Source organism: Cryptomeria japonica, chromosome 5 (assembly GCF_030272615.1).
Source record: "Cryptomeria japonica chromosome 5, Sugi_1.0, whole genome shotgun sequence".
Classification (NCBI taxonomy): Eukaryota; Viridiplantae; Streptophyta; class Pinopsida; order Cupressales; family Cupressaceae; genus Cryptomeria; species Cryptomeria japonica.
Genome location: NC_081409.1, coordinates 592,542,618 through 592,565,144, shown reverse-complemented (window position 1 = coordinate 592,565,144; position 22,527 = coordinate 592,542,618). Strand labels below are relative to the sequence as shown.

Sequence of the window (22,527 nt, the reverse complement as noted above, 5' to 3'; positions counted from 1 at the left end):
GGGTCAATTGGGAAGGGGTTGTCAAGTGAAAAAATTATGGCATACATTAGAGAACAAGAAGCTGATGTTGTGACCGAAAGAGCAAAACTAAGATCACATCCTTTAGCAAAGAAAAAATCAATGACTTTACCTACAGATTCAATAATGGCCTCCCAACATCCTTTCTTGGAGACACCTTCTATCCAAGCAAAAGATCCCACTCCTTCCTACAAAAGAGGCCCATTAGACAAGGCATTTCAAAATAAAGCAAGAGACATTGCAAAGGAAAAAGTTGCAAGTTGCATTTATACCAATGACCTTCCTTTCAACTTGTTGAGATCACCATATTGGCAAAAAATGTTGGTGGAAATCAATAGTGCACCTTCTGGTTTCACAGGTCCTGGGTATGAAAAGGTTTGCACCACCTTATTGGCAAGAGAAAAAAATTTGTAGAGACATAACTCAAACCAATTAGGAATCCTTGGATTGAAACAGGAGTTTCTATTGTTTTTTATGGATGGAAAGATTGCAAAAACTATCCTTTAATAAATGTTATTGCAATGTCCCCCAAAGGAACAATGTTTTTGAAGGTAGTTGATTGTGAATGGCAAATTGTCATATCCCCCTCATATTCTAATTAAAGGAGTCTTGAATGTATCCTTAAATAATGATATTTAATGATATAAACTATTTTTTATTATTATTATATTCTGACCCTTAAATAACAATATTTAATAATTGTTATTGATATTAATTGATCTTATTATCATTATATTCTGATTCACATTAAAAATTTAATCATTACTGATGTTCATGATTTGTTATGAGCAACCAATGATTGCCGTGGCTCGTAATAGCAATAAAGGGGAAAGGCAGCGACCTTTCAAAGGGGTCGCTGCCACTAAAGTCATGACCATTGATTGGTGGCCTTCCACCACGAATGGGAGGGGTGGGGGGGAGAATAAATAGCCTCCAAGCATTTGAAGGAAAGAGACGGAGAATCAACCTGCACAAAACGACCTGAAGAAATAAGAATCGAACGATTCAGATTGGATATTTTATAAGAGATTAAATATTCAGCAGTTCATCTGATTACCACAGTTTTCTATGAGTTTCTGTGCATAGCATAATAAGTGTTGTAACAATATACATATGTTTCTGCATACTTATGATTAACATTACACTGCTGTTATGATTGCTCATATAAATCACAGCAAATATTAGTCTGATTTAATGATACTCTGCAGCTAATTGATTATATGTAGAATGAATTCCTTCATATGTTCTAAATATACACAATCATGCTAAGAGAAGGAAGGGATCCTAAATAGGGGGTACGGTGTTGGGGTCGCCCCTAAGCACGCCACCTCACATGCATGGCAGGGTCCACATGAGGCCAAAGGGGGGTGAAGGTGCTCTGCCTTTGGGCTTAGGAGGGTTAGACTTAGGGCACCCTATTGGGGTAAATCCTTATCCTCTCTACCATGGTGATGGATGGAATCATGTGAGTGGGAGAAGGTGGCTTGATTGAGGGGGAACAGTTGTAAGACACCCTATCAAGTTACCAATCAGTTGCTTGATTAAGGGGGGACGGTTGTAAAGACACCCTATCAAGTTGCTCATCCTAGCTTGCTATGATTAGGGTTCATTAGTTAATTAAGTAACCTTGTAATCAATTAGTAAGTTATGATCCATATCTCTTCATATACAGTTGTTTGTAACTAATTCAAATTGATTTATGTTTCATCATAATTAATCATTCTTTACTTTATGCGCCATAATAAGTCATTCCTTACTTTATGTATCATCATAGTTATGTAATTATCATTCACTTATATAATATAATTTGTAGGTTATTTTCTAACTTGTTTGCAGATTTTTTTTAAGGAGATAGAGGTACTCCCCCTCCAACCTGTTGTGACCATTTCACACATCGCCCCATCAAAATGGGGACCCCCTCTTTTTCGCTTTTGTTTTGCTTGTTCTTCTCTCTGCTTTTAGGGTTTTGAGTGAGTGAGTGGTCTGTCTGGGCTAGGGCTAAACCTTAGGGGTTTCTTTTGGACATTATTCAAGCTAAGTCCAGTCAAATTTTGAAAGTTATTAAGCATCCTCCCGAGGATTGAGATTGAGACATTAAGGTAAGTCTGTCAGGAAGTCAGATAGGTCCCAGGTTAGGTCTAGTCAGGGTTTTTTGAGGTAAAATCCAAATTTTGTCTAAGTGTTAGCATTTTGAAGGTAAAATTGTGTATTCTTGCCTAGGTAAATTTTGATCATTTTTCGGAGGCAAGATAATGCCTGAAACAGAGAAATCGCTCCTGTCCTCCACTAAAGGCCCAGGGCGAATTTCATTCTAAGTACAATTTCTTATTTTGCGAAGGCTTGCTAACTGGTTCCTGGCCTTGAAGATGACCTGACTCTGCCTTGTGAAATGTTTGGAGACTTAAATTTTGAATGGATTAGCCAGAAAGGACAAAATCGCTCCTGTCCCTCACTCAGGGACCAAGGCGAAAATGTTATTTTATGCATATTTGTCACTGACTTTTCTATTTTGTTTTGTGCAGGGTCTCCGGGAAAGAGAATTGGACGTGACTTGATGTTTTTGAAGATTTTGAAGGCAAGAAAATAATGAATTTTGAAGGATTAAGGGAAATTCGCTCCTGTCCCTCTCCAAGGGACCAAGGCGAAAAGACTTATTTGAGTCATTCCTGGCCTTGTTTGGTCAAATTGAAACATCAAAGGCATGGTGGACGGCGAAATGAACGTGATAGAGCATCCAGACGTGATTAAAAACAATGAAATGATGAAGTTTTTGCCTAGAAGGTCAAAAGCGCTCCTGTCCCTCACTTAAGGACCGGAGCTTGAATTTCAAATTTGCACTATTTTTGCAAGATTAAAGTGATTTTACGATTTGAAGAGGTCAAGGGAAGCATGTTTTGTCCATTGAATATAATTTACGTGGTCCACAAAGGAGTAAATCAACCCAAATGACAATAGGCGCTCCTGTCCCTCACTGAAGGACCATGGCGTTTTTTTTCAAGTTTCTCCTCTTTGTTTGAGATTTTATGGCAAAACTTGACTTGGATGGGAAGGACGAATGATGTTTTATGCCTTAGACGCGATTGAGGGTTTAAAAGACAGGGAAATATACCATGAAGTAAAAAAGCGCTCCTGTCCCTCACCAAGGGACCAGGGCGAAAAACATATTATCTAGCTTTTCTCTCCAAATTTGGACAAATCTAGGCCAAGGTGCAAGTTTGAAATAATGTTTAAAATGCTTCAAGGTGGAATTGAGATGCAAGAGTTGCAAATTTTGATGACAGTTGGCAAAAGCGCTCCTGTCCCTCACCAAGGGACCAGGGCGAAATTTCCAAATATGCCCATTTACCTTACATTTTGAAATGCTATTTTTGTTTCCAGGACTCAAGAAGGAGTGGGGAATGATGTTCTACGCCTTGAGGGTAATTTGAAGTTGATGTGATCAAGAATTTGTGCAATGGACTCAAAAGTGCTCCTGTCCCTCACTAAAGGACCAGGGCGATTTTTATGAAATCAACAATTTCCCTCCGAGATTATGCTAAGGCAAGGTTGTGCGAGATAGGAAAGGATCTTCTAAAGCATGGTGAACAAAGATTTGACTTCAAAATTTGAGAATCCTAGCCTAAAATACAAAAGGCGCTCCTGTCCTTCACTAGAGGACCAGGGCGAAAATCTTGGGAGAGCCTATTTTGCCTTGCAGTAACAAGTTAAGCATGCATAGAATGAATGAAGCGATCATTGCTTACCCCACAACGAGAATTGGCAATTTAAAGATGAAGGATTGAGGACAAAAGTGAAAAGGCGCTCCTGTCCCTCACCAAGGGACCAGGGCGAAAATGTCCTAAGGCACGTTCCTTCTAAAGATCAAGTGAATTAAACTCAAGACTCCAATCAAAAATGCCATTTTAAAATGCCTAGATGAAGTTTTGAACGTGAAAATGAAGAATGCAAGGCTTAAATTGCAAGTTCGCTCCTGTCCCTCTCCAAGGGACCAGAGCGAAGTTATTGGCATTCTTTATTTTTGCCATATCCCAACGTTGATATCCTCCAAATCGCATTATATGCCAAAATTACCAACTTCGAAATATTTGGAAAAATTAAATTAAATTGGCATTTAATAAAAGACGCATGGGCATTTAATAAATTAATTTTGAGCCTCAAAAATCGAATTTTTTATTATAAAGGCATCTAAAATTAATTTTTGTGAAATTAAAATTGAAAATAGGGCGCTTGAGGTATCATTTTCATTTATTTTATCGAGCCGGCCTCTTCTTTTTTCAATTTTTTTTTTTTTTTTTAGGCTTGTTTTACCAAGTCGGCCTATGGGGAGGTGAAGTGATGAGCGCCCTATATAATAAAGGTGTTTTGAGCAATTTTAAACAATCATTCACTCATTATTTCAAGTGCGAACTTGGAGAACAAGAAAGAAGGTGCGAACTCTGGTCTAGTTGGGGCGAATTTACCTCAAGTGTTGAAAGCTAAAGGTGGTGGAGTTGATGCTTGTGAAGACTAAAGGAGGCGCATTTTGCTAAAAGGAGGACTTCGATCTACATTTTACCTAGCCAAAATTCACCTTATTTTTGCATCATTTTTTAGAATTAATTCTCAAGTGGAGGTATGGCGAGATCATCCTAGTCCCAATGTTGAAGTTTTGAATTTCGAACTTTAAGTTTTTGAAAATTGCATAGTTAAATAGGAAATGATAACTCAAGATTTATCATGAAGTTTCCTAATTAATATCTTTTGTCTTCCTTTTGAATCTTCATTGCTACTCGCTTCAAAATATGTTACTCATTATGAAATGTTGTGTAGGTGTCAAGATGGCGACTCCAAAGGCAGGAGCATCTACTAGTCGTCCAGCTCTCATGAAGGAAGATCAGAGGAATGAAGAATTGGAGACCAAGATCGTGTCCAAGTGGAGCAACATTGGAGATACCAACTTGGGAAACTTCAGTATGAAGAAGTTTCGAGAGGTCCCTTACATTGGAAAGCCATCACCTATCGCAAAGAGAATAATTGAAAGCGGCATCATCAAGGCGGCCGGTTTCCCTCCAGCAGTCCAGTGCCATGAGCTGATGATCGAGTGTGCTCGCCATTATGACCCACAGTCAAGATCAATCGTATCCAAGGAAGGGAACACTTTGGCATACCTTTCGGAGGAGGCTATAAGTGAAGCTTTCCATCTTCCTGAGCATAAAGATATGATTTACAAAAGCCTAGAAGGAGCCAGGTCGATGTATGAAGATGATCCAGACACTTGCTTGAGCATCATCAATAAGAATTGGTTACTCAAAAGTCATCCTCGCCTGAGCAAGATTCCCAATACACCACATAGGATCGACTTTCAGGAGGAATACAGAGATTTGATAACTTTGTTCAATCGAGTTACAGGGGCTCCTCAAGCCTTCTATTTTGAGAAGTGGATGTTCTACTTCATCCAAGTGATAGTTCAAGGAAAAGGAACGATTCATTGGGCTAGAATTATTAGCCATTGCTTGGACGTACAGTTGAGAAGACTAAAGCCTACCAAGTCATTTCACATGAGCTCATACGTCATATATGCCTTGATCAGGAGTTTCGAATATGCAGGACTACCTCACAGAGGAGTGATCGGAAGAGGACCCGGAGAAGTGAGAGTTTGTGACTCTTACGTTCATTTGCATCATCCACCAGGAAGTGACTACAAGTTAGTCAATGATACCTTCACGATGAACATCACTAGGATATTGCAAGGCGGGATTCACAATCGACTATCTCCGGATGCACAAGAACTTGTAAAGAGGTATGGTGCTTGGTTCATCCAGTTTCAAAAGTTTACTTATATCAGAGTTCATGGGTGTCCTTCACCTCCCTACATGTTGCCAAGGTATCCGACAGACAGGATAGTGCTACTCGAGGTGACTAGGCAGTTGGCAGACTATGCGAAGGCATTCAGACACGGGCATAGAAATGGAATTCCCGTGCCCATCATATTGGGGAGTTCAGTTGAGGTATGTCCTAATGCTCTAGCCTTGGATGATGCAGAGAGGGAGTTGGCCTCATATTCATTCACGTTCTTTGCCTTAAGGGAGAATTTTGATCCTTATGGGTATATAGAAGAGACATATGGTAGGAAGTACAAGCACGAATTTCAGGTAGAAGACTTTTGGATGAATCTCTCAAGTGATTTAGAAGTGAAAAGAAAGATGCATTCCAGATTACCTTTAGATTTCATTAGGAAATGCAAAGTCTACAGAGTGGCCGATCAAGCTCAGGACAGTGGCAGACATCTCCAATCATCCTATGACAGAGAAGACAAAGCAGTGAAGATAGATTGGGACGAGCCTGAGATTTCAGACTTGAGAGCTTTGATGGCTCCAGTTTTGTCATGTACTCGCAGATGGGTGGATGTACAACATCAAAAGTTAAGAGAACAGAACGTACCAATGACTTTTGCTTTGGAGGAAAGACTAGAAGGAGGAGGAGCGAGCGCAAGTGAAGACAATTCTCATCCTAGAGGCGCAAAGAGGAAAGAAAGACCCGAGAAAAGGGAACCCTCCAAGAAGAAGCAAGAGGCCAATCGAGATCGCTCATCAGGTACATCATCTCGACATGAGAAAAGGACAAGTCAAGTTGAAGGACAAGAGATGACGATGCCTGAGGTTGATGAATCTATGGAGTCAATGGTACAGAATGATAAACCTGAAAAAGGGAAGGCCCCTCAGCATTTGTCAAGTCGATCTCCCCAAGCCAATGAGCTACATGAAGACAAGAATGATGATGAAGTGACATCTCCTCTCCGGGAAGACGAACCATTGCCTAAAGAAATACAAGTTAGAGAGACGAGATCCGCCATTCCAGATTGGTCGAAGGAGAGACTGACAAGGGTGATTGTGATTGAGGATGAAGATAATGTAATTGACTTAGAGAGCCTTGTAGGAAATTCTCAAGAAGTAACTGAGAAGAAGAAGGCCACCAAGATGTCCAAGATGATCAGAGATGAGACAGGGTCCAGGAAGTTGCAGATAGCTACACCAACAGTGGACAAGTATGAAGGTGAAATCCTTGCAGAAGAGTACGATGTAGAAACATTTGAGCTTGGTCCACTCACTGCTGAGTAGGCACTGGATGAGGCAACCGATTCATTTGAAGTACTTAAAGACAAGCTTAAGGAAGAAATGGAAAAAAATAGAAAGCTTGAGAGAGAGGTTGGTGCTTGGAGAGGCTACTTTAGCCATCTCCATCAGCCCTTGGGACGTCAGGATCCAGCAGTGTCTCCTATGCAAGCACTTCCCCTTGAATCAGTTGGCGAGGCAAAGAGAGTCAAGAGCTTGGTTCAACTTATGAACTCTTGGATTGACAAATCCCACACAGTAGCCGTTGAATTTGCAACAAGAATGATGCAGACAATCCACCGAGCTATCCAGGTCCTTGAGATCGTCCACAACCTAATGATAACGGTAGCCGCTTTCGTTCATACTAGAGATGTTATCATTCCTGTTGTGCAAGTAATCAGGCAAACATCAAGGAAGATCCTAGCACAAGAAAAGATAATGGATGGAGGAGCTCATAATTTACTTCAGTGGTCAACTCTACTCCAGATGAAAGAGGTTTTTTTCGAGGACATCAGCATCAAATGCAATCAAGTTGAAGGCGTCATCCATCCAATTTAGGATAAGGTGTTTGAAGTGTTGTGTACCATTCTTGGCAGAAGGATCGAAGTTGAGACAGATGTGGATCTTCAAGAGTTGGAAGAAAGAGTCAAAGTCATCTTTTGCAAAGATGAGAATGTCATCACAGATGAGCAACGGGATCTAATGTTCACTACTATGCTCCTGATTGAGAAGATCAAAGAACTCGAACCTGGATGGGATACGGCTCTTCTCAAGGCCTTTGATCAGGTTATCCACTTGGAGGAACGAATGAGGAATCTTCCCGAGATTCCTATTGCTGAGATTGAAGGAATTGTGTCCAGATTCATTGCATATGCTAAGAAAGAGCGTTGGAAAGGGAATAAGGTTCTAGAAGAGAGGTTGTTATAAATGATGTGGCATCTTAATTATCATTGGTCTATGTTCCCTCAATTTTTGTGCCAATTAAATATTTGGCTATGCATTTAATAATGTTCAACTAAAAAGGGAACTTTTTGTAGCAAACCCTATTAGGGTTTAGGTGTCAGAATCTCAGCCGTTGATCTTCTTTTGATCTGGGCCATTCATTGTAATTGAGGATGCTATATATACCCTCACTCATTTTCATTTTGTCAATTAGATATTAGAGAGAAGCAATTAGAAATTAGAAGATTAGAGCTTTTGGAGAGAAGAAAGTTATTTTGTAGCAAGATTGAGCATTGAAGAAAGGATTTCAAACAATTGTTGTCTATTTTGGCTTTGAGATCAATAAAATAGTGAAGTTATGGTGTTTTATTGCAATTCTTGTGGCTATTTTCATGATTGTTTACTTTCTTGAATCATTTTCAGTCGAAGTAGTATTTAAGTTTGAAGGACTAAGTGTTGGGCTTGATCTTTGGTGAGATTCACGTTCCAAACCACTAGCTTCTTACTGATTGTAAGGGCCTTGTGTGGTCAACTGGAGATATTTGGATTGCTTGAACCTTCAATCATTATTGAACTATTGATATGTACCTTTATGGTAGTGTCTATAATTCTTGATGATTTGAAAAATCACTAAATCCCCTTAGAAGATCGCATCAATTCCAGTAGAGTTGTAATTCCTTGGCAATACTGAAATTGGTAGAATCTTACCAAGTCTAGCCTACATTGAGTCATTCTTAGGGTTAGATTAGAATTCATCTCTTGCAAACCCTATCTTTTGATTTTATTTTTTTTGAGAACTTGTTAGTTTTAGGAAAATTTTGTTCCTGCAATTCGAAAACGTAAGGCCCCTTGAAGAAACAGCATTTACAACGACCACTGGTGCTTATCCACACGTAGAGATCCTACAACGAAGAACCTTGGAGTCATCCTGATTGATCCTTTTTCGCGACATCTTCAGCAATCAGAGGCTTTACTCAAGAGAGGATAAGGTACCCTTGGGTATTTTATTCTGTGTTTGATAGTGTACAAAATACAAGTCAACACAACCCTCCCTTATCGGCTAAGAATTGTAATCAAGGCAAACTAGGGCATTTTACAAAAGGGGACATTACAAGTGGTATTAGAGCATGTTCCTACCAACCTGAGGGAAAACAGTTAATGCAACTCAGTCAACGAGCAATCAAGGCTCTAGAAAGGGAAAAAAGGAAGGCTACTCACCAAAACAACATAAAGGACTCACAAATGGAGTATGAATTAAGGGGTTTCATGGAAAGAAACGAAAAAACAACCCAAGCATTACTTCAAGCCCTTCAACACATAAACAATACTCTTGAACCAAACCAAAGGCATGAAAGGGAAGATACCCCCAGCCAATCCGAGAACAATCACGAAACTACAATAGGGTCAAACTGAAGCACAAATAGACCCCCCTTCCTAAATGAGGAAGGATCATCAAGGGAAAATAGAGAAATCAACAACCCAACTATGAGGGAACTTGCCTTGGAATATGCAGGATTGGACCTTGAGGTGAAAAGAAGCATTCCATTCACAGCATATTGTGAAGCTGGAAAGAGGAGCATCCATAGGAAGGGAGATAACCAGCCTAACCTAAGCATACAAAATAAATAGGGAATTGTCCATCCCAAATTTTGATGGGTTGGGGAAGGTTACAGCCCATGCATAGCTGCAAAAACTAGAAACATACCTAACCCTTTGTCCCATGACAGAAAGGGATGCCATCACATTTGCCATTTTACACTTAACAGGAATGGCACACGGTTGGTAGCATCATGGCCTAGTTACCCGAGACCACAAGAATATAAAAACCTATGATGCCTTCAAACAAAAACTTATTGAAAGATTTGACCAGATACATCCCCAAAAACATTTTAAGGACCTCACTAGGATCAGAGAAAGGGGGACCCTTGAGGAATACATCTCAAAATTTCAAAGATTAGCTGTCATGGTCCGGGATATCTGAAGAAAGACTCATCTACCTATTCATAAAGGGACTAACAAATACAACCCGAGGACTAGTAAGTGCTTTGGACCCCTCTACTCTCCAAGAAGCGATCCTTAAGGCTACTCAGTTGGAGGCTACTCAAACCAAGGGAGAAGATCACTCTAAAAAGACAACATCAAAAGATAAGCACTTCCACGAAAAGGATGGTCGTAAGAGGACCTTAATTTCTCATGATGAATGAGAGGAACTAAGGAAGAAGGGTCTATGTTTTGATTGCAAGAAGAAATGGGAGCGAGGTCACAAATGTGACCAAGGTGGGAGTGAGAAGCAAAAATTATGCTACAAACGTAACAATGAATGGGGTCCGAGACATGAATGTAAAAGAAAGAATCCAAGGAGGAATAAGATGTGCTTCAAATGTGGACAAAGCTGGAAACCTGGTCATAGTTGTGTAAAAAGGGGCCAAGCCCATCATGTTGTAGTTCTTTCATATTGCAATCATATATTATTCCTTTTATTCAATTGATTATTGCGCTTAAATGAGATCACATATCTCATAAAATATATATGCAAGAGGTGCCCCTTTCACAAAGAGACACCACTCTTATTAATTAATATAATTATATTAATATAATATAATGTTAAATATAATATAATGTTAAATATAATATCAATATATTATTACATTATCAATAATTATAAGTATAATTATATTCTCATAATTATAATATAATTATATCATCTCATAATAATAATACTAATATAATAATTATATAATATATTATCCCACAATAATAATATAATAATCATATTATCAATATAATTATTATATAATCAATCACAATATAATCACAACCTTTGTGTTATGAAGGCTTGTGGATTCTGACCACAACAATAAAATCAACAATCCCTCTTAGCTAGGAAGGAATCCTACTTGACATCTTCCAGTTCGTCCTCCCAACACTATCTTCAACACTCCCTCTTAGCTAGGGAGGAATTCTACATATGAGTCACATAGTGACATCCACCATGGATACGCCCAAAGGGTGGATTCATCATGGCTACACCCATGAGTAAAGTACAAATGAATAGATATCACCTCATCATGATATCAATCATATGGCATATCCATAGATATCACTTCCCGTGACATCCACCGTTATGGTTTATCCATAGATATCACCTCAAGTGATATCAACCATTATGGCATATCAATAGATATCACTTGCCATGACATCCACCATTATGGTTTATACATAGATATCTCCTCACATAATATCCACCATTATGGCTTATCCATAGATATCACCTCACGTGATATCCACCATTATGGCTTATCCATGGATATCACGTCACGAGATATCAACCATTATTGTGAGATCGTCACCTCACAATGATGGTAAGATGCACAAGTGTTCATCATTATGAGATCGTCACCTCACAATGATATTCACCATGGCTCATCTAGAGGGTAAACACACGAGTACAAAAAAATTACCACGGACTCTCTCACGTGGTGTTGTCATGGCGTCACACACATGACATCCACCATGAACCATATCAGCAGGTGGAGATAAAGGTTTACACCTCAATTCTCTCTCAAAGAGAACTACATTATCAAATCACAAAAGATCATTGATGTTGAGCCTCCCTCTCAGTTAAGGCTTCATTTTTCATGTCTCTAAGCTTGTCTCGAAGGTTTGCATCATTCTTGGTGAATCCCAAGCTCACCAAGTATCCATCTATCCAGGGATATCACATGAAACAACTTTTCTCCAAGAACACCTAAACTACTACCCCATTCAGCAGAAGAGGTATTCTTAATCTCAAAACAAACAAAATAACATGTAGATGATTTCCACTTATTTAAACCGCATTAAGTGTTGTACATCTTCCACACGCATTTAGCGTTGCTCCTATTTAGACTTACTGAATGCAGAACTTGCTAACTTCTGTTTCCTCTCTTGCATTTCTAATATGCTTTCCTCAACATTTTCCTTCACAACTAGTCTACACACTCTAACAGATCTTGTCTGCCCAATTTTATGTACTCGATCCATTGCTTGATCTTCAGCAGTAGGATTCCACCATGGGTCAAACATGTACACATCAGGAGCAGCAGTTAAATTTATACCTACTCCTGCAGCTTTTAGACTTGCTAAGAGAATGGTTGGGCTCGTCGGCTTTGTTGATGTAAATGCTGTAATAGTTGCTGCTCACTTCTTTGAAGACATAGACCCATCCAAAGGCTCCTGCAAGACATCCAACATTTTCCGGAACTGTAAGAAAATAACAGATTTTTATTTTTTTTTGTTGTTGGATCATCATTGTAGGACTCTTTCAAAAAGGATATTAGTGCTTTGACTTTTGAGCTATTTGCTGACTTAATTGGTTTTACATCATCCTCTACAACCTTTGGTGAACTGAAAAGATCAGACTTTGTAAGTTCCTTGCGACACATTGGACACTGTGGCTTGTCATGCTTCAATGTTTTCTCAATGCACTTCTTGCAGAATACATGTGAGCAAATAGTTATAATAGCCTCTTTAGTCATAATCACCCGTCTCAGACATAGACCCAGCCAATATAAGTAGTTCTCATCACAGTGTAAGTTTGAAATGTAGCAAAGAGTGTATAAATTGTTCTTATCAACACCCGCACATCTTCAGTGAGTCGTTGCCAAGGGAACCTCCATGTCCGATAGTGAATAATGATTGCTCACAAGCGGTCCATCGTCGAGGCAGAAGCACCAACGACAAGCACAGAGGCACCCACAGGAGGAGGGGGACTCGAACTACCCACCGCCAAGGGCAAGGCCATAGGTGGGACAGCAAAATCAGAGGGAGCAGAGATTAGAATAAGGTGGACCCCAACCACGCAGGCAAACCCCCCAGCACCAACGGTGGTACCAATCGTGGCACCCATAGGAGGAGGAGGAGGAGGAGGAGGAGGGTGTGATCCAACCATAGGAGCAGATGCATTCAAACTCTCGTGGGCAAGAGAATTGTTTGTAGGAGCAACGCGAGACATTGTTTTCAATAATTTCTCATACCAATCTGTTCTTACAATAATGGTTGCCAGTAATTCTATCTGATTTGCTCCTTTGATTAGCACCTATGACAAGCTCTTCTTGTTCGATCAGAATGGTCGATAGATAACAAGAGGAATTGATATTAAGGAATTAATCCTCAATGTTGGAAGTCACTGAGATTAATTGATTGATCATTAAGAAGACTTCTCACACAAATCCTTCCTCACGACTTGGAATAATATTAATACTAAATTCAACAAAGGAACAAAAACCCGTGATTTCCTTGCACCTAATATAAAAGCTTCATGAGATTATAAAGTGTCCAAGGTGCTTTGCAAGTTGCCGCAGTGGGTTTGTCCTCAATGATAATTCCATCTGAAATAGATTCGGCAAGATAATAAAATCCTTCACAGACTTCAATCTGCCCCTGCTCTCCGAAATCATATCTGCTCTAATACCATGTTGTAGTTCTTTCATATTGCAATTGTATATTATTCCTTTTATTCAATTGATTATTACGCTTAAATGAGATCACATATGTCATAAAATATATATGAAAGAGGTGCCCCTTTCACCAAGGGACACCACTCTTATTAATTAATATAATATAATGTTAAATATAATATCAATATATAATTACATTATCAATAATTATAAGTATAATTATATTCTCATAATTATAATATAATTATATCATCTCATAATAATAATAATAATATAATAATTCTATAATATATTCTCACAATAATAATATAGTTATTATATTATCAATCACAATATAATGACAACCTTTGTGTTATGAGGGCCTGTGGATTCCGACCACAACTACAATAAAATCAACACATCACATTGAAACCATGCCTAATGAAGATAAGGAGGCCCCTAGTAAAAAGGTAAAATACAATGAAGAAGATGAGGAGGGAGGAGCATCCCTCCAAGCTTACCTCCCAAGAGGGGCTTTGAACATTCCATTGAGTTAGAAGAAGAAACAAAACCAAAAGTCACCACACCCTATCACCATCCACACAAATATAAGGTGGAAATCGAAAAAAACATAAAAAAGTTATTAGAGATGGGGCACATTCAACCAAGTTGCAGCCCATTTGCCTCATCCATTGTACTCTCCAAGAAAAAGATGGCACAACGAGGATGTGCATCGATTATAGGGCACTCAAAAAAAAAGACAATAAAGAACAAGTACCCCATTCCCCAAATTGATGAACTCATCGATGAACTTCACGGAGCAGTCTACTTTTCCAAAATAGACTTAAGGTCAAGATATCATCAAATTAGGTTAACGGAAGAAGACATACCAAAGACAGCTTTTAGATGCCACTACAAGCATTTTGAATTTCTTGTCCTACCATTCAGCTTAACAAATGCTCCTACCACCTTCCAATATTGCATGAACCACACTTTTATAGGTCAATTAAGAAGGTTCCTGTTGGTTTTCTTTGATGACATCTTGATCTACAATAGAACCTGGGAAGAGCACCTTAAACGTATAGATGAAGTGTTAGGAATACTTGAGCACCTAGGAAGTAGGGTGTGGTTGTGTCACATTTACAAGAAAGATTTTAGAGGGAGCTACACAAGGGTATGATCTCATTTCTTGGGTGTTATAGGCCATGGAGTTGAGGTCTTTTCAGACATAAAGGAGGATGTAAAGGTAGAAGCTCATAGATTGCATATGGAGGCAGAAATGAGGTCTAAAGGTATGACAATGTCAATACATTCTTCTAGACAATAATAGATGCCTATGCCATCCATGATTACTATTGGTAGTAATGATATTGCCACAAGAAGAAAGAGAAGGATTAGTGGTAGTGAGAGGCCAAGGACAATTGCAAGTATGTTCAATGTGTAGGCACAAGATGTGACAAAGTCTTACATTGTCAAAAAAAAAGTGCCCATGTCATCCCATTTCATGTGGCTCATTCCTCTTACTTCAAAAAATTGATCAAAGATGTAGCCTCTAATGGTCCCTCATTTGTCCCCCCCTAAAAATCATAAGCTATGCATTACCCTCCTAGGCAAAGAATATTCTAATATTAGTTTGCTAATGGAGAATATTAGGCATACATGGATCAAGACGAATTGTTCTATTATGATTGATAAGTGGACCGATGTTAAACATTGGCCAGTCATCAATATCATAGTCACAAGCCTAATTGGCTCTTATTTTCTTAGAACCCCGTAAGGATACAAAATTATAGTTTACCATTATGAAAGAGGCCATAGAGGAGGTTGGGCCTCAAATGAGTGGTCATTGATTCAACACGTCCACAAATTGGCTGGTATGATGGTGAAGGGTGCTTAAAAGCACATCTTTTGGACCCCATGTTGTGTTCACGAATAGAAAGACATAGGAAAAATAGATTAGGTGATACAAGAGGTAGCAAAGGCTAGAAATATTCAAATGTTCATTAGCAACCACCGCAGATCACTTGCTCTCTTCTAGATGTTTTCAAACAAGGAATTCATCAAACATGTGGAGACAAGATAAACCAATTATTTCATTTTGTTAGAGAGGATGCTTGAGGTGCATGAGCCTCAAATGTTGTATAGGGGTCACTGATTCAACACATGTGCAAATTGGCTAGTATGATGATGGAGGCTGCTTACAAGCACATTTGTTGGACCCCAGTTGTGTTCATGCATTGGAAGACATAGGGAAAATAAATTAGGTGATGCAAGTGGTCACAAAAGCTAGAGATATTCAAATGTTTATTTGCAACCACCACACCTTACTCTCTTTAGGATGTTCTCAAAGAAGGAATTCCTCAAACATGTGGAGACAAGATAAGCCAATTATTTTATTTTGTTAGAGAAGATGCTTGAGGTGCATGAGCCTCTATAGTTGATGACGGTGAATTTGGAGTGGAGTAGATGGCCTCATTCAAGCTCTACTAAAGGAAAAGCCATCAAACAAAGGATCCTTGAAAACAATTAGTGGTCTAGTGTGAGGTAAGACGTTCATTTATTAATAAAAAATGTATTTTATTATCAAATATTTAATTGCTGATTTTCTTATTAAAATTGTGATTTTCTTATTTTAAATTTATTGCTTAAAACTTTAATATCAACTTTCAAAGTTTCTAACTTGCCAATTAATTTTTTTTATATTTTTGTTTGCATTTTGCAAATATCTTTGCTCTTACATCTCACTTGTTGTAGATATCATTAAATATGTTGATATGGACTCTCTTAGTCTTGGGGAGAGATATGAAAGATTTGACAACATGCTTGAAAAGATAAAGCAAACAATTTTGGTAAGAAATCCTAGTTTGGGATCACATGAGCAACATATTAAGCCCATTGTGATGTGGAGGTGGAGCACCATAAAAACCCCGCTTCATATGGCAGCCTTTGCTCTAAATCCCAAATAATATACACCAAAAGTTGGAAGACCACCTCCTTGTGATAATGAAGAGGTGAAAGAAGGGTTAATGAAGGCCTTTTGAAAAATGTATTCAACTAAGGAGTCTACAATACTTCACTCACAATGGCTTGCCTTCACAAATCTTCATGGTCCAACATTCAATAAACCAAAGGCAAAGATAGATAAAGCTACATTAGCTAATACTAACCCTATTGGATGGTGAAGATGGCATGGGAAAGATACACCACAGTTGAGGATGTTTGCCATTCGCCTCCTCTCACAGGTTGTCAATTCGTCTACTACAAAGAGGAATTGGTCCTGTAAAGTGGAAAATTGGATCCTAGTGACTCCCCACCTAGGAGAGAGAAAGGAAGCCACTAGGATGATTTTCACTTGGAAAGGACTTTACATTCAAAAGAGGGGTTGAATCCGCTAGATCCAAATCCGAGGGAAACAAGGATGTGAATTCTAAGTGGATTGCAAGTGGTTGAAGTGGGATTTACCCTCTTTTGTATATGAGAAAGTTGACTTGTTGACTATGTGGAAAAGAGAGAGGAAATGAGTGAAATGAGGTGCTACCAGTTCGGGATCGTATTGTAACTTCGGATGTAAGCTAATTAAACTGACGCGGATTTGCCCTGCAAATTTGGAGAAAAGTCGTCAGGACCGTGGCGGGAATGTACATGGTCTGCCACAAAATCCGCGAAACAAAAAGGGTTCTTCCATCTCTACAAATGAAGCCCAAACCTGCAATTACGACTGTGCACCTGCAACCTACACACAGAAAAGAGAAGAAAGGGGGGTTGCGGATAAGGGTTTGCCTTAGTCAAAACCCGATTGAGGAATCAACCTAGAAAGAAAGTAATTGCAAATGCTTGAATGTAAACAATGGAGATGTATACCTTGTAGATTTGCAACTTGTTGATGATGATTGTTTTGCTTCTTGAATGTAACCACAAATGTTGTATGAAATGGCATGTAACATGACAAAACCCTAACACACACACATGCTTGCAAATGAATGTTGTAATGTTGCTCCAATGGATGAATGAAGAAGACTTAAATGCTTAAATGCTTGATGATGACCTTGAAATCTTGTATCTTCTCCTTATGCTCTCTATCTGTCTTTTCCGTTGTTCATCCATCCTTGAATGAGAGTATTGAATTCCCTTTTATACATGCCTCAAGGATTAATTTTCAACCACCGAAGGCCGACAGAGAGGAATAACAAACCCCGAAGACAAGAAATGCATAGGAGATCGGCAGACCGAACATAGGGCCACCCTAAGAGGTGGGGGCAGAGGTGCCACGTCCCTATCCTAGGGGGACAAGGGCGCCACGCCCTTGTCCTACCCTATTTTGGGGCCCGGACAGGGTCTAAAGCAGACACAAGACATGAAGGAGGAAGAGAGAAGGTTTGAAAATGCAAAAACAGGTCACGGTTAAGGAAGGAAATGTCGTCGCCAAAGTGAGGACCCCAAATGTGGTTAAAATTGCGGGGGTCGCAATTTTATGACACTACGGGTCCACATATGACTTTATCCACTCCATCAAAAGGAATAGGCTTACATTTAGATGAGCAAAGAAGCTAGTGGTCATGCATACTGCTCTCCAACTTCAATATCAAGAAACTCTAGCTTTACAATGGGAAGTTGATCCTAAAGAGGCCGCCTAGGTTGATGAGGAGGAGGCATGGGGGGATTGGTTGGGATTCCATTGGATGAGGCAAACCCTCACAATTGTAGTGACTTGGAGGACTCCAATTTTGATATAATTTTGGGAGATGCAGATTAAATGCAACAATATACTTTCTTTATTTTTGTATTTTCATATTGTAGTTGAAAGTGAAATTCACAGCCTTCAGACATTTTGTTGTAACTTGTACACTATTTTTTAATATCACATGCATATTGACAATGAATTATGAAAGCAATTAAGATTTGACATTTGCTAATTTGTTTGACTCTCATGTTGATCTGAATTATTTTGTCAATTCATAGGACAATACCCAAAGCAGAATTTGTGGTATTGTAAACACATAACAAATCATATAAAATTTCATTTCATTGAAAATATGTAAGAACCATAGAATTTTTGGCAAACTCTATGAAAGAGAGTTGTGTGCCCTTGAATTTATCCCATTTGAGCAAACTCTGTAAAAGAGAGTTGTATGCCTGGAATGTATCCAATTTGGGCAAACTCTGTAAAAGAGAGTTGTATGCCTGAGCCTGTACAATTTAAGCAATCTTGTGAAGGAACGTATGCCTATAACTCTGTAACTCCATAACTCTCCAACTCCTTGCAATTGGATTCAAATTGGGCTTATTTATAAGCTTTCAAAGAAGCTGAACAAACACTACATTTATGTTTACATCGGAAGTCGAAAAGACAATCCAATATTGAAAGGTTATTACATTTATATGAGAACAAAAATTAATTAAAGATTAAAATATTTAATTCTCTGACTTATTTTTGATCATTACTCCCTTCTTGAAAGGCAATGGGCCCCATTGCTCGATCATCTTCCAAATAAAATTCTGCCATGTAACTTGAAAGTGCTAGTGAGACTCTCGAGAGAATAATCGCTTCTTCCTGATCTGCTATAGCAGCAGGAGCCTAGTCAGCTTGAGGCGTAGCAGCTATTGGTTCCTTGGTAGATGCTGCAGTAGCTTCCTCGTTTCCTTCTGTTGAAGACGAAGACAAGGAAGAGTTTGGCGTAGTATGGGCAGCAGCTCATTGGCTGTAGATGCACCTGCAGCGATCGAAAATGGCTCTGATACCACTGATCTGAATTATTTTGTCAATTCAGAGGACAATACCCAAAGCAAAATTTGTGGTATTGTAAACACATAACAAATCATATAAAATTTCATTTCATTGAAAATATGTAAGAACCATAGAATTTTTGGCAAACTCTATGAAAGAGAGTTGTGTGCCCTTGAATTTATCCCATTTGAGCAAACTCTGTAAAAGAGAGTTGTATGCCTGGAATGTATCCAATTTGGGCAAACTCTGTAAAAGAGAGTTGTATGCCTGAGCCTGTACAATTTAGACAATCTTGTGAAGGAGCATATGCCTATAACTCTGTAACTTCCCTAACTCTCCAACTCCTTGCAATTGGATTCAAATTGGGCTTATTTATAAGCTTTCAAAGAAGCTGAACAGACTACATTTATGTTTACATCGGAAGTCGAAAAGACAATCCAATATTGAAAGGTTATTACATTTATATGAGAACAAAATTAATTAAAGATTAAAATATTTAATTCTCTGACTTATTTCTGATCACATGTGAACTCTCAATTCAACACAAATGTTATGTATTAAGGGTCTATAATGTATACAATGAATGCTTTATCAATGTTATCATATGAATATTTAAAATTTCCCTATATATTTTAAATTTTCCTTATTTTTATATAGCAATTCCCTTTGCCATCCCCTACCATCCCCAAAAATGGCCCGAAAAAAATGTCCTTGAAACTCGTCCCCCTGTCCCCTGCCGTCCCCATCCAGGAAACTTGGTGTAACATAGAGTATAAGAAAATTCCTACTAAAATTCAAAATGATTAGAAAAATGCAACAAATAAAAAGTACTTCCTGTAAATTCATGCATATTTGAAATTAATGTTCGGATAAGGTAGGGCTAGGAGAACTGACAAGAAAACCAGAACAATAATCTGTTTGTTGTTTATGCTCGTTGTATGATTTTAAAATGTACACATAATTGCTACTGGCAAGTATTCTCATAACCTAAGTCACCAGATTCGGCCGAATTTCATCCTTGAAGTTCGAAATTCGTCGAACATCAAAAAAAAAAAAAATTTGTTGAAATTCGCCAAACTTTTAAAAAAAAAAAAAAAAATTTAAAATAAATTTTTGGCCTTCGTCTTCTGTTAATATTTTTTAAACACATCTTCTTTTCTTTGATTAAAACCCATTAACCCGTTCTTTCTTCAGGATATTTATGTCTGTTAGAACCCTCAATTAGGATGAGAAAAAAATGCTGAAGATGATAATTGATTACCCAATCAGTGAGGTATTCCAGTATTTGGTGATTCTGTTATTCTCATAAGATGAGATAAAGATATTACTTACAATAAACCTTATTAGCAATTCATATGGAACCATCCCCCATATGAAAGATTGGTTGTTTTATAGAATATATCTGGCATATTTATACATATGGCGAACTTAATTCGAATTTTATACATTTCAAATTTTTCCCTCATCGAACTTCATTCGAATTTCAAAGTTGTCGAACTTCGAATTCGAATTCGAACCTGGTGACTTAGCTCATAACCACTAAAGAGATTGCTAACTCGTATGGTAACCTATAATTGATAAATTTGAGCTGGTAAGGCTCCGGGCTCAGCTGCTAAGAAAACGCTTTGCAAGATGCCTGAGTTCAACCTCGGCTATAGAATAAACTTTTCCAGTAGACGACCAAAGGAAGGTGACCCAACTGACCTGGGGATTGTACCTAATCACATGACGAATCATCCCTACTTTGCAAATAGCAAAAGCCCAATAGTCTCAAGTCTCAACTTCATAATAAGGAATAGGGCTTTCCCCTATCTAATTGGACCTATTATAACCTTGATAGTGCATTCCTATGTGACTGTAACGGTTGGCAAGTTAACCAATTTACCAAAAAAAATGAAAAATCAAACAAAACCAAAGAATAAAAACTGGGTGAGAACACGCATCATGTACAATCCTCAGAACGGGAGCAAGTTTTTGAAACCAAGATATTTGAGAATAGAAATGCTTACTTACCGCTTTCACCGATACAATTGGGCAGAGGTTATCAAACTTATTGAAGGACTCTGTGAAATTGTTATCAAAGAAATTGTAGATCTCGTTCTTCAGTATTCCAAGTGGGTGATTGTCCCTTCTGTGAAGCTGCAGCCCAATTTTTGCAAATATTGAATCCGGCACATTATTTGTAGGATCATTCTCCCTTACCACATCTGTCAACAAAAATCCTATGTAATACTTCTTATTTCAATAAAGCTACATTCTTCGTCCTATTAAAATGCATTCTGTAAGCAATATTTGATTAGAATTTAGGTCTCCTGTGACTATATTAATCCATTCTCAAACAGTAATGAAGGGTTTAGTTTCAGAAATAAATAATACCATGTCCACATAAGAAACATAAATAGAAATAGAAACCAACTCACCGTCCTTAGTGATTTTGACACCACCTACTTCCACTAAAGCTGATAAGATTGCTGTGTTCCTTTTGTAAGACTTTTTGGAAAGAATAGGTATGGCAGAAAAACGTCTGTAAAACCCAAAGCTTCCCAAAATGCTTCTTGTGTGGATTGCTGTTGATGAAGCGGAGAGTGAGAGTTTGGGAGGCTTTCGTGAATGGAAAGCTAAGTGCACTGAGGATATGGATGGAGCGAAGAGAAACCCGGCTCTGGATTTGCATTGCGTGAGGTGAATAATGGAAGGAGCCTGCCTGCCCACGCTTGCCATATCTATTCGTGCGCCAGGGTTTATGATGTATGGTCCATCATATATGTAGAGATGGAAAGTCCCTCACTTCACTACACTACTCCCTGGTAGTTCTTTTATTTGATAAATATGATAAATGGTCTATTACGGCTCCCAATTTTTAATTTGTTTATTTTCCTTTTTCTTTCTTTTCTAAACGTTTTAGTTATATGACTTTAATATATAATTTAATAGATTAGATGTTTTAATAATTTAATATATTCTAAAAATAGTTATGTTGTTGGATTTTTTAAATAAATAATATATATTATATTAGTAGTTTTTTTGGTAAGTGGTATTTTATATTAATAAATAAAGATATATTAAACAGGTTTTATGATATTCTAGGACTATATGATGTGGCAAGGCTTCCATGATCAGACATCAAAGACAAATATAAAAGGCTTCTGATGAGAGCAAGGTACATAATTACATCACAGTATATAAAAATTTTCTTAAAGCAAAATGCAAAAAGATAGGACCAAAAACTGTATAGAACTGTGTTTAACACTATAAGCCAAACTAATAATAGTAGTATCAAGACTCCTTTGCATCATCTGAAACATCTTTAGGGAGCTCGAGCTGACATTCTACC

At 38.2% G+C, this 22,527-nt stretch overlaps 1 protein-coding gene across 2 annotated transcripts in view; it reads right to left on the bottom strand.

Annotated features, from left to right (window-relative positions):
* The window catches only part of LOC131029541 (phenylalanine--tRNA ligase, chloroplastic/mitochondrial), an 82,080-nt gene extending 60,087 nt beyond the window's left edge, over window positions 1-21,993 (bottom strand). For both annotated transcript variants that reach the window (XM_057960049.2, XM_057960048.2), the window contains exons 1-2: window positions 21,614-21,993; window positions 21,207-21,400 (exon numbers count right to left, since the gene is read on the bottom strand). In XM_057960049.2, the coding sequence (XP_057816032.1) occupies window positions 21,207-21,400; window positions 21,614-21,914 (495 nt within the window). In that variant the 5' untranslated portion in view covers window positions 21,915-21,993. The remainder of the gene's footprint in view (window positions 1-21,206; window positions 21,401-21,613) is intronic.
* Between the last annotated feature and the right edge of the window lie 534 nt (window positions 21,994-22,527).